Source organism: Chiloscyllium plagiosum, chromosome 18 (genome assembly GCF_004010195.1).
Source record: "Chiloscyllium plagiosum isolate BGI_BamShark_2017 chromosome 18, ASM401019v2, whole genome shotgun sequence".
NCBI lineage: Eukaryota > Metazoa > Chordata > Chondrichthyes > Orectolobiformes > Hemiscylliidae > Chiloscyllium > Chiloscyllium plagiosum.
In genome coordinates, this window is record NC_057727.1 from 62,210,782 (window position 1) to 62,224,226 (window position 13,445).

Genomic DNA, 13,445 nt, shown 5'->3' on the forward strand with positions numbered 1-13,445 from the left:
TTTTACTCTTTAAAGATGCTCCTTTGATGCAGCTCTGCTAATGTTTGGATTTCAGTACGGCTGATAACACTTACTAAAGACTGATTTACTATGGCCTCCGAAGGGGAGAGGGTGGGGGCTTTTGTCATTTGCCAAATGTTCTCCGCCCTTTCAGAAACCCAGGAGCAGCGAGGTGAAAACTGGCAGACATGTACTAGGTTGCAGGTGCATGCTGGCACTGTGGGGACTGTCTGAGAGGGATTGCAATATCGTAAAGAGGGCATAGATGGCCTGGGAATATTGGACACAACATAAGCTTCAGAGAAAGTGAGGATATAGAGTTTAGAATTAGTTATAGGAGGGAATAAGAAACTCGAAGTAGTGTCAGGGTTGGGTATTGTGTTAGATTAGGGCTGGGAGCACAGCCTGCATAGTATGGACTCAGTGGTTGAAAAATGTGGTGCTGGAAAAACACAGCAGGCCAGGTAGCATCCGAGGAGCAGGAGAATCAACGTTTCGGCCATAAGCCCTTCTTCAGGGTAGTGAAGTTGTTTGGTGCGTGTCCCCCAGACATGTTCCCTGAAATACTCTGCGAGTGGGCGAGGTCTCCAGCATCTGCAGTCCTCACTTTCTCCTAGTTGGACTCAATGGTGTCCAGTGAAAGCAGTGAGAGGGTGTGTGGGGCAGTGGAGTCTGGAGGAGGATGTGTGCTATTTAAATCAATCTATCAGTCGGTATAAAATATAAATTTGGAAAGCTATGCACTGGAGTTAGTTCTTGGGCTACCCATTTTAATTCATTTTATGCACTGGATAAAGGACAGTGGGTCAGGCAGCATCTGAGGAGCAAGAGAGTTCACATTTCGATATAAACTCTTCATCAGGAATAGAAGGGGAGGCTGCAAGATGAGAGAGTGAAATAAGAAGAGAGTGGGGATAGGGCTGGGGTGGGAGGTAGCTGGGAAGGCGATAGGCTGATGCAGGTTGGGGGTGATTATGATAGGTCAGTGGGGAGGGTGCAACGGATAGGTGGGAAGGAAGGTGGACAGGTCAAGAGGGCAGTGCAGAGTTGAATGGTTGGATCTGGGATGAGGTGGGGGCAGAGGAGATTTGGAAACTAGTGAAGTCACGTTGATGCCATGTGGTTGAAGGGTTCCAAGGTGGAAGATGAGGCATTCTTCCTCCAGTTGTGGGGTGGCTTGGATTTTGCAGTGGAGGAGGCCCAGGGCTTGCATGTCCTTGGTGGAGCGGGGAGAGGAGTAATTGACGTGGTCAGCCACAGGGTATTGGAGTTGTTTGGTGCGTGTCCCCCAGACATGTTCCCTGAAACACTCCGCGAGTTGGCGTTCCATCTCCCCATTTGATGCATGTGATCTATCACATTCAAACCCCACCTGCATTCATCTATCGCCTTCCCAGCTACCTCCCACCCCAGCTCCACCATCACTCTCCTATTTACCTCTCAGCCCCCTCACCCTCCCACATTCCTGATGAAGGGCTTATAGCCAAAATGTCGACTCTCCTGCTCCTCGGGCAATAATGACTATCATGTCAACAACAAAATTTAGTTTTGATTGATTGATTTGCACTTTATGGTCATTGGTTATTCTTTGTGCATATCAAATTTGAGCAGACCAGACATAGTAATGAATTAGTGTGTTCAAGTGTGAACTTTGAATGAAAGAGCTTTGTACCTGGCAGTCAGTGTAAGCATTGGGATCTCTTCCCGGCCCTTTTCTTCCCATTATTCCATTGAACAGCTTCTAAACTCCTGTCCCTCATCCCATTTTATCCTACTGATAAAAGATTCCAGCTTTTCAACTAGCCTTGAATGTTTATGTCTGTTTTGTCATGTTTTTCAGAGGGATTATGGCTTAGCACCATAAATATGTAGCATTAAAAAATGACTGCAGATATAATGATTGATGTTCCCTATTCCACTGCTGTTTAATTTTGCTGTGTTCATCACATTGTCTTTCACTAGGTAATGATTGTCCTCTTTAGTAGTACAATTGAGCTGTACTTAAATAGGTACAGAGTAACCAGTGATTATATCCACTAGATTCTGTGTGTCCGAATGCTATGTTGTAGAATTGGAACTAAGCACTATTATACAGTCATAGCGTCACAGAGATATATAGCATGAACAGACCTTTCGGTCCAACTCATCTTTGTGGACCAGATATCCTAAACAAATCTGGTCCCATTTGCCAGCACTTGCCCATATCATTCTAAACCCTTCCTATTCATATACTCATCCAGATGCCTTTTAAATGTTGTAATTGTATCAGCGTCCACCACTTCCTCTGGCAGCTTATTCCATACACGCACCACCCTCTGCATGAAAAAGTTGCCCCTTTTCCCCCTATAAATCTTTCCCCTCTGACCTTAAACCTATGCTGTCTACTTTTGGACTTTTGTTTCCCCCAACCCCTATTCTCTCTCTGATTATCGTTTTCTCCTTTAAATGTATTTGTAGAATTGGGATACTCCTACTGCATTTATACTCCTCGGGATTCAGTTGATCTCTGATGCCTATACCTGACATATGCTTCCTTCTTATTCTTAACCAATTTTTCTTGTCATCCAGCGTTCCCTACACCTATCAGAAACCCTTCACCCTAATGGGAACATACTGTCTCTGGACTCTTGTTATCTCATTTTTGAAGGCTTCTCATTTTCCAGCTGTCCCTTGACTTACGAACATCCACCCCCAACCAACGTTTGAAAGTTTTTATGTAATGCCATCAAAAATTGGCCTTCATCCAATTTAAAACTTTAACTTTTAGTTCTATCAATCCTTTTCCATCATTATTTAAAACTAATAGAATATTGGTCACTGGCCCCAAAATGCACCCCCACTGACACTACTTCAGTCACTTGTCTTGCCTTATTGTCCAAGTGTAGCTAAGTTTTGCAGCTTCTGTCGTAGGTAGATCCACAGACTGCATAAGGATATATTCTTGTACATACTTAATAAATTCCTCTCCACTCAAGCCCTTACAATCCCAGTCTATGTTTGTTAAGTTAAAATCCCTTACCATAACCACCCTTTTATTCTTATAGATAACTGAGATTTCCTTACAAATTTGTTTTTCAATTTCCTGCTGACTATTGGGGGGGGTCTGTAATACAATCCCAATCAGGTGATCATCCCTTTCTTCTTTCTCAGTTCCACCCAAATAACATTCCTGGACATATTCCCAGGAAAATCCTCCCTAATATAGCCGTAATGTTATCCCTCATCAAAAATGTCACTCCCCCACTTTCTTTCCTTCCTATCATATTTATACCCTGGAACATTAAGCTGCCAGTCCTGTCCATCTCTGAGCCACATCTCTGTAATTGCTATGATATCCCTTGTTCCCAATCAACCCCTGAGTTCATCTGTCTTTCCTGTTAGGCCTCTTGCATTGAAGTAAATGTAGTTTAATTTATCAGTCTACCTCATTCTCTGCTTTGATCCTGCCTGCCCTTATTGTTTAACTTGCTCTCAGACTGATCTCTTTCCTCGCTATGTCCGTGGGTCGTTTATTTTGCCTGTCCATTTGAAAGCTCTTCTGTCTACCAATGGCATGGCTCCTTTCCTCTGGGCTGTTGTACTATTCTAAGTGCCTGTAAATTTGTCGTGAACCAATAAATAATTCGCCATCTGTACTGAACCCAATCTTGCCCCAGTCCGAAGCCCCGTTCTTTCCTACTGCCGGGCCAATGAGGTTATTTATTATTTTTCTCGCAGCCCAGAATGTAATCAGATGCAAGTACATGAGAAAGGAAAACTGAATTAATGAGGAGGGATAATGTGCTTTAACATAACCAATTTGTTATGTATCAGACTTAAGTAAGAGGAAATGTGCACTTTTGTGGCAATAATTATGTTGTAAATTTGTTTCAGGAAGCCGCTGAACTTTCAGAATCTGAGTGAACATTTAGATCGTCTGCTCTCTGAGGGATTGGACAATGAAGCAGAAGACAAAGGTAGAATATATAAGATTGGAATGTAAAATAGGGCTATAATGCCAGGTTGTTTTGTGGGAAGGGGTAATAAAATTTTGTGATCCAGAGTCCTATATGTATTTATATATGGCCAAGAATGGCATTTGTGCTTAATGCCAACATTTTGTGAGCCGAGTTATGTATCAACATGCTTCTGTTTAGGGTCTTGGTCTCATCTTGCTCGACCCGTCTGTAGCTTTTCACATGGTTGACCATGCTGACTTTCATTATGCATTATAGAATCATAGAATCCCTACATTGTGGAAACAGGCCCTTTGACCCAGCAAGTTCACACCGACCCTCCAAAGAGTATCCCATCCAGACCCATTCGCCTATTACTTTACATTTACCCCTGACTAATGTACCCAAACCTACACACCCCTGAACACTATGGGGAATCGAGTATGGCGAATTCACCAACCTGCACATCTTTGGATTGTGGGAAGAAACTGGAGCACCTGGAGGAGACCCAGGCAGACATTGGAAGAATGTGCAAACTCCACACAGGCAATTATCTGAGATTGGATTCGAATCCGGGTCCCTGGCACTGTGAGGCTGCAGTGCGAACCACTGAGCCACTGTGCCACCCCTCCTATTGCCCTATCTCTATTGCCCTCAGATGTTTCTTGAAATAACTCCCAGTGGTATCCCGTCACCAAGTCAACCTTTATTTACACAGAAACCATCCTGGACGATAGTACAGCCTTGGACAGAGTCAGTATCTCTGACACTCACCCCTTCTCTGTCAGCCAGGCCTCCCTGATTGGACTAGATTAATAGCCCCAGTCAGGGAACTCACATTCTTTTGAGGTCCAGATAACTATAGTTCTCTTCCTGTCTATTCAGTCATAGCCAAAGAATTCCTGCAGTGTCTTCTCCTGTACTTGCAACATTACCACTGATATCCCCCCAAGCTGCAATCTTTGTCCCCCTCTATTCCTGACTTCCCTGCTGGTTTGCAGCATCATACCTTAAAAACATGAGGTTCCACATATACGTTCTTGACACCCAGCTCTGCCCAATCACTGACTGTCTTGATTTCTTCTTTGCCACTTGTTTGTCAGACTTCTTGTCTGACATCCATTACTGAATTTTCAGTAATTATCTCCAGTTAGGTATCAGAAAATTAAAGCTATTGCTACAAGCTCTGATTTTTAGCCTCTGACTCCACATTTCTCCTGACCCATTATTTGAGACTCAAGCTGACTGTTTGCAATGTTTGTGTCATATTTATTTTGAATGGAACGTCAGCCCCATATTCAGTCCATTGCCAAGCCAAACACCATTGTAACATTGCTTGCCTCTGCTCCCCCTGCCTCAGGCTAACTGGTGATGAAAGTGTCGTCCTTGCCTTTGCAACTGCTTCAGTAATCTCCTGATAGCTTCCCATCTTTCACCCTGCATCATTTTCAGCTTAAAGAAAACTCCGACTCTTCTAATCCAAGTCTCACAAAGTCTGACCGGCTAGCATTCTTGTACATGCTGATCTATTTTGGCAAGAGGTCCATAAATGTCTTGGTTTGGTGGTATTGTCCCAATTTGTCTCTAACCCCCCTTCTGTGATCTCTCTGCACCTCTTGTTCTAACTGTGGGATGTCACTCATGATTGCTTAGTATCTAGCTGTACTTGCAATTCTTTCCAAGAGGCATTTGAAGCCCAGATGCGGCAAAATCTGGAAATGTTAGTGGGAGGCTAATAATTATACTGTAAGATGATGTTAGTGCCATGACTGTGCCAGTCAATGACCTTCTCCAATAAGTGAGGATCTAACCACCTCTCCTGGGTGTTCTGTGGCAAATGGCTCAATTCTTACAATTTAAGTTTGGACTGTGGTAGTACATTTGCCTTGATGTGTGTTGCTGTAGTGACACTCAAGAAGCTTGATGAAATTTAGAATTAAGTAGCCCACCTATCTACTGGCTTAAAATTCACTCTTTCTGCAATTGGCATAGCACGGCTATACTGTGCATTGTCTGCAGGATGCAGTGCAACAAATTGCAGTGGCTTTTTTTGGCAGCTTCTCCTTAATCGACAACATTATGTCACCTTGAAAGGCAAGAATAGTAGACACATGGGAAAACCAGCACCTCCCTGTTGCACATCATTCTGACTTGGATATATATTTGGTTATTCGGTCAGATTCCTGGAACCCCCTACCTAACAGTAGAGGGGCAGCCTGCTCTATAGCTGAAGATCACTGGTTTAAGAAGAAAGTCCAGAACCTCTTTTGAGGGTAACTAGGAATATGCAATGAATGCTGGCTCTCCTAACACGTTCCAAATTTTGAAACTGAAATGTTTTAAAGTTTATAGCTGGAAAAATATAGAAAAGAGGCTATACAATAAAAGTGGCTGAATTCCAATGTCATTTTGATGGCACATTAAGACCCCTGAGCCAACATTTTCAGTCTCTGTCACAAGCTCTGCTCTCTTGCAATTGATTTCATTCCCTTTCCCCAGCCACAGTTTCAGACTTGGCCACCTACTTGCAGACGTTGGTGTCCTGTGTGACTTCAAAATGAGCCATTGGATTTTATCACAGAGATTGTCTGTTTCTACCTTGAAACATCATCGACCCTCTCCCCAACATCAGCCGTTAAAACCTTGAATTGTTGGAAATCCCAATTCGTGCTTTTGTAATCACCAGACCTGACTGTTCCAGTGTGCTCCTGGCTGACATTCCATGCCTTTGTAATTGTTGCCTGTGTCTTAACTAACATCAGGTTCTGTTCATTCACCATTCCTGTGGTTAATGGCCTATAATTTCTCCTGATAGTTGCATTTAAAATGTTTAATTCTTATTGTGGCCTCCCTTTCATTGAATCTATTTCATCCTCTGGCCCTACAAACGCCCTACTTTGCCTGATTTTAGCCTGTGGTATATCCATCACTCTTTGCACCACCACATTGTAGCCATGACGTCTTGCCTGGATTTATTCTCTAGAATTCACTCTTAATTTGGTCTTCCTGCTTAATTCCCCCCTAAAACTCCCATCTTTGACCAAGCTTTTAATCATTCTTTCTAATTTCTCATGTGGCTAAATGTCTTTTTGTTTTTCATATGACAATTTTAGATCACTTACAGTGTGGAAATAGGCCCTTCGGCTCAACAAGTCCACACCGACCCTCCGAAGAGCAACCCACCCAGACCCATTTCCCTACGTTTACCCTTTCACCTAACACTAACAATTTAGCATGGCCAATTCACCTAACCTGCACATTTTTTTTCAGACTGTGGGAGTGTGCCCACGCAGACATGGGGAGAATGTGCAAATTCCACACAGACAGTTGCCTGAGGCGGGAATTGAACCCAGGTCTCTGGCACTGTGAGGCAGCAGTGCTAACCACTGTGCCACCGTGCCGCCCACAGTCCTTTTCAACAGTCCTTTCTCATTGAAGACAAAAGCAGTTTTTTTTTTGAAAGATTGCCATTGGCTAATCTAATTAGGATGACTGTGAGAGACAGTTCTAATTTCTGCAAACAGCAACGAATGCTTTATATTTATTTGTGACCAGTTACAGATATGTGCTGAGAGCACATATTTATAATGAAAAGCTGAAGAATGTGGGAACAAAGCAATACAGGATTCAGGAGCAGGAGTGGCCAGGTGTCTGGCACTAAGCCTGGCTCTCTGGCTGAGAAGGGAAGGGGTAGAATAGGAGAACAATAGTGATGGGAGGTTCAAACGTGAGAGGAAGAGACAGGAGATTCTCTGGTCGCATGCAAGACTCCCTGATGGTGGTTGCCCTTTGGGTGCCAGGGTCAGGAATGTCTCTGATCGCGTTGACAGGATTTTTAAGGGGGAAGGAGAGCCGGCAGAAGCTGTGGTACACATTTGTACCAATGACATAGGTAGGGAAAGGGAAGAAGACCTGAAAAGAGGATATAGGGAGTTAGTTTGGAAGCTAGAAGGCAGGACGAGCAGAGTTGTAATCTCAGGATTGCTACCGGTGCCATGTGCTAGTGAGGCTAGGAATAGAGAGCGAGTGCAGATGGCTGCAGGGCTGGCATAGGAGGAAAGGCTTTAGATATGTGGGTCATTGGGATACCTTCTGGGGAAGGTGGGAGCTGTACAAGAAGGACAGATTGCACTTGAACTGAAAGGACACCAATATCCTGGGTGGGAGGTTTGCGAGATGTCTTCAGGAGGGTCTAAACTAATATGGCATGGGGGTGGAACCTGAGCTACAGATCAGATGATGGACTAGGTAGTGAACAGCCAGATACAGTGTGCAGAGAGTCTATGATGAGGGATAGACATGTGATAGGGAAAAGGTGCAGTCAGTGTTGAGAGTTGAAGTGTGTCTACTTTAATGCAAGCAGTATCAGGAATAAGGGTGACCAGCTCACAGTCACGGATGAGTTCTTGGAACTATGATCTTGTGCCATTACGGAGACTTGAATATCATCGGGGCAGGAATGGTTGTTGGATGCTCCAGGGTTTTAGATGTTTCAAAAGGGATGGGGCATGGGTAGATAAAAGAAGTGGAGGAGTGGCATTGCTAATCAGGGAAAGTATCACAGCTGCAGAAAGGGAGGTCGTCAAAGAGGGTTTGTCTACAGAGTCCGTATCGGTGGAAGTCAGAAACAGGAAATTTCGACAGGCCTCCCCAGTAACAACAGAGACATGGAGTAGCAAATTGGGAAGAAGATTTTGGAAATGTGTAAAAGTATCAGGGTTGTTGTCATTGGTGACTTTAACTTCCCTAATTTTGTGGACAGTGAGGAGGCAAAGATCCTCACCAAAGGCGCAGCAATCTCTTCCCTCGCTTCCTGTAGAAACCTTGGGTATATCCCATCTAGCCCAGGGGATTTATCTATCCTTATGTTTGTCAAAATTTTCAGCACATTCTCCTTCTTAACACCAGCATATCAGTCTGTTTCATGCTGTCCTCAGAAACGTCAAGGTCCCTCTCACTAGTGAGTACTGATGCAAAATATTCATTAAGGACTTCCCCTACTTCCTCCAATTCCAGGTGCATGTTCCCTTCACTATACTTGATTGGCCCTATCCTCTATGGCCATCCTCTTGTTGCTTACGGAAGTGTAGAATGCCTTAAGGTTTTCCTTAATCCTACCCGCTAAAGCTTATTCATGCCCCATTTTAGTTCTCCTAAGTCCATTCTTCAGTTTGTTCCTGACCACTTTGTGTAACCCTCCTAAAGCCTTGTCTGATCCTTGCCTCCTCAACCTTAAGTAAGTTTCTCCTTGTTCTTGACTGGAAGGGCTGTTGTAGGTTGCAAAAAGACATTGACAGGATGCAAAACTGGGCTGAGAAGTGGCAGATGGAGTTCCACCTGGAAAAGTGTGAAATGATTCATTTTGGAAGGTCGAACTTGAATGCAGATTACAGGGTTAAAGGCAGGATTCTTGACAGTGTGGAGGAACAGAAGGATCTTGGGATCCTTGTCTGTAGGTCCCTCAAAGTTGCCACCCAGGTTGATCGGGTTGTTAAAAAGGCATATGGTGTGTTGGCTTTCATTAGCAGGGGGATTGGTTTAAGAGGCATGAAGTTATGCTGCAGCTCTGTAGAGTCTTGGTTAGCCCATACTTGGAATATTGTGTTCAGTTCTAGTTGCCTCATTATAGGGAGAATGTGGAAGCTTTCGAGAGGGTGCAGAGGCGATTTACCAGAATGCTGTCTGGACTGGAGGGCATGTCTTATGAAGAAAGGTTGAGAAAGCTAGGACGTTTCTCATTGGAGCGAAGGAGGATGAGAGGTGACTTGATAGAGGTATACAAGATGATGAGAGGCATAGATAGATGGATAGCCAGAGACCTGTTCCCATGGTAGAAATGTCAATCACGAGGGGGCATAATTTTAAGGTGATTGGAGGGAGCTTTAGGGGAGATGTCAAAGGTAGACTCTTCACACAGAGAGGTGGGTGTGTGGAATGCACTGCCAGAGGTGGTAGTAGAGTCAGAGACATTAGGGACATTGAAGCGACTCTTGGATAGGCACATGGAAGTTAGTACAATGAAGGGTGTATAGGTTAGTCTGATCTTAGAGTAGGATAAAAGGCCAGCACGTTATGAAGGGCCAAAGGGCCTGTACTGTGTTCTTACTGACTCCCTATAGACTGCACCACTCAGGAAGAACATGTCTGGTCTGGTCATGGTCTCAACTGCATTTTCCCGTCTGCATTTCCCCCGACCCAACATGGTAGACCTTGACTCTCTTGTCTATAAAAGCATCCTTATAAACTCAGCCTTTAATAAACTAGTTGGCCCAGTCTTTGTTTTCTTAGCAAGATAATTCCACATCTTAAAGAATGTCTGGAGTGAAGATTCTTCCTAATCTCAGTCTTCGAAGGGCAACTTCTTATTCTTAAACTGTGTCCTCTAGTTTTAGTCTCGCCTACAACAGGAAACACCTCCCGATATCCATCCTATCCACTCCCCTCCGTAATGTTTCAGTAATACTCAATTATTTATGTGCCATTAATGCCATGCAATGATCATCTTCACTGAGAGAAAATCTGACCACCTCCCCTTAATGTCCAGTGGCATTATAATTGCTGAATTACCTACTATCAGCATCCTGGGGATTACCGTTTACAAGAAAACTAAACTGTACCAGCCATATAAATACTGGCTAAAAGTAAAGGAAAGTGATTCTGTGGTGAATAACTTCACTCCTGTCTAAAGCTTGTCCAGCATTTTCAAGACCCAAGTCAGGAGTTTCATCACTTGTAGCTTTTAATAACCAGAGACCATTACACATTTGAGATTGAGGAGATGCTTTGATCTGATGGGGAAAAAAAACCTGAAAATGTTGTTCTGGCAGCATGTGAAGAGAAAAACATAATTAATGGTACAGGTCACAGGCCATTGGATCATTGACCTAAAATGTTATCTTTGTTTCTTTCCCCAGCGATACTACCAGACCTATTGAGTATTTCCAACATTTTCTGTTTTTGTTTTCAATTTCCAGCATCTGAGCTATTTGGTCTTTGTTCCACTCTTTTTTTGATTTGATTCATTTCAAACCAGCTTTCTTGATCAGCTCCCATTTTGACCTCAGACAGGAATGCAGTGTATCACACCAGACAATGCCAATATTAGTTGAACTCAAGAATGACTAATCACCATTTTTTTCAGAACTATTGTTCTTTTAAAACTTAATTTTACATCTTTACAATGCCAGGTTCCAACTGTATGTCAGTAACCAGAACCACTTGGATTAGATTTCATCCTGTGGCTTATCTCCGAATGTAAAGCTCCCAGAAACCTTGATTAGATTCAGGCTGTTCATCAGTGCGTGATTTTTCTGTAATGCTGTCAATCAGCCATCGTGCATAGTTTCTGACTGAGGAATTGATTGTCAATTACATTTCAGATCAAAATATGGATGGGCGCCTTGGACCAGCCACTGTGGTCCTGGATCACACTAGTGGTTTTGAGGGGTTGCTGCTTGTGGATGATGATTTACTTGGGGTAAGGAATTTAGAATAAAGCTGCTTATTCATCATGTTGGGTTAACTCATTGCTGTCTGAAGAAAAGCCTTTTTCATTTCACCTATTTTTCTAATCAACCTGTTTGTTATTACACATCTCCTGGAGCAGGTGAGACTTTGAACTAGGGCCTCCCAGTCCAGGGATAGGGCTGTGAGACAAGCGGGTCCCTGTTTCATTTTACTTTCCATTTCCTAATTTGCGTGTCTTGAATTCCCAATTGGAACACAGCTCCATAGGTTGCAACTATTGGCCAGCACTGCTGTTAATGAACCTTCCTCATCTTTGTGTATTGCCCTTCCTGTAGTTTAAACAATCTAATTGGAGTTCTGATCTTTTTATTTCAACCTTGTTGAATTCGAGCATAATTTAAAGGAACAGATGCTGTGGTTTTCTACTGGCCATTTCTTTTGCATTGTTTTTGACGGCTATGTTGCAATAACCCTGAATATCCAGACTAATTGCATTGCTATTCCTTCATTGCCACTTTCTTTGTTCTATTAATCCTGAGGAATGGTTTTGACAGTGATGTTACCTTCTCTCTGCCTGTATTTGAGGATGTGACTGTGGAACATGAAATTTGGCTTGTATTAAATATTGTTTGTTCCATTGTAGGTTGTTGGTCACAGTAACTTCAGCTCAATCAGAGCTACCTCGTGCGTGTATAAAGGTGAGTGTGAAGGATTTTGATTGGTCCAGAGAGTGTGGCTTTGCACTTCATTTAAAACATGATCGGGACCAGGGTTGTTCAGTTTATTTTTACCGATTTTAATCTGGTGCTATTGGACAATGATACTGAGAGTATCTCATTATGGGGTAGATTGGTGATGCTGAAATTGTTTCATTAATTTGGGGAATGGTTTCAGAAAGACCTTTTTTTTTAGAGGAAGTAATTGGGTGCTGAGTGTCAGGAATGTCTCATTATTTCTGAAGAGGATGGTCTCCTTGGAATGAATTTGGAAGTGTGACTTGAGGAACTTGTTAACTTTGGAGTGATACTGAACAGTGTACCCTCCATTTTCTTCTTGTTATGTACGACTTGCCTTGTTTATTTGCATGTCATTTTCTGTTTTTGCAACTGTGTTAATTGAAAGAGGCTGAAGTGTGGTAAAAACAATGACTGCAGATGCTGGAAACCAGATTCTGGATTAGTGGTGCTGAAAGAGCAGAGCAGTTCAGGCAGCAACCGAGGAGCAGTAAAATGTGCTCTGTCCCGTACGGGGGACCTTTTTGGGGAGCTGAGAGGGCACCTTGCTGCTGAAAATCACTCATACAGTCATACAGCATGGAAACAGATTCTTCGATTCAACTCGCTCATGCTCACCAAGTTTCCCACTTGCTTGTGTTTGGCCCATATCCCTCTAAAACTTTTCTTGTTTGTGTACCTATCTAAATATCTTTTAAGTTTTGTAATTTTGCCTGCATCTACCACTTCTTCTGGCAGTGGTGTTCCTGATGAAGGGCTTTTGCCCGAAACGTCGATTTTCCTCCTCCTCGGATACTGCCTGAACTGCTGTGCTTTTCCAGCACCACTCTAATCCAGAATCTGGTTTCCAGCATCTGCAGTCATTGTTTTACCTAGTTAATTCCACAAAAACCACCCTCTTGTGTGAAAAAGTTGCCTATCAGGTTTCTCTTAAATCTTTCTCCTCTCGTGTTAAAAATATCCCCCTCGTATTGAATTCACCCACTCTAGGGAAAAGACCTTGGTTTTTCACATTATCTATGCTCCACATGATGTTATAAAGGTTTTATAATTCTCTAAGGTCACCCCTTAACCTCCTATACTCCAGTGAAAAAAACGTCCCAGCCTCTCTTTATAATTCAAACCCTCCCAATTCCGGCAACATTCTGGTAAACCTTTCTAAGCCCCCTCCAATTTAATAATATCCTTCCTATAGCAGGGCAATCCGAACTGGACGCCATACTCCAAACGTTGCCTCACCAATGTTCTGTACAACCTCAACATGACATGCCAGTTTCTGTACTCTGTAGTTTGAGCAGTGAAGACAAGC

The 13,445-nt window shown here is 43.1% G+C and overlaps 1 protein-coding gene across 3 annotated transcripts in view; it reads left to right on the forward strand.

Annotated features, from left to right (window-relative positions):
• LOC122559128 (E3 ubiquitin-protein ligase RNF123) overlaps nt 1–13,445 on the forward strand; it is a 389,631-nt gene that overhangs the window by 17,099 nt on the left and 359,087 nt on the right. For all 3 annotated transcript variants that reach the window (XM_043708460.1, XM_043708459.1, XM_043708461.1), the window contains exons 4-6: nt 3,874–3,956; nt 11,315–11,412; nt 12,046–12,100. In XM_043708460.1, coding sequence (XP_043564395.1) covers nt 3,874–3,956; nt 11,315–11,412; nt 12,046–12,100 — 236 coding nt within the window. The remainder of the gene's footprint in view (nt 1–3,873; nt 3,957–11,314; nt 11,413–12,045; nt 12,101–13,445) is intronic.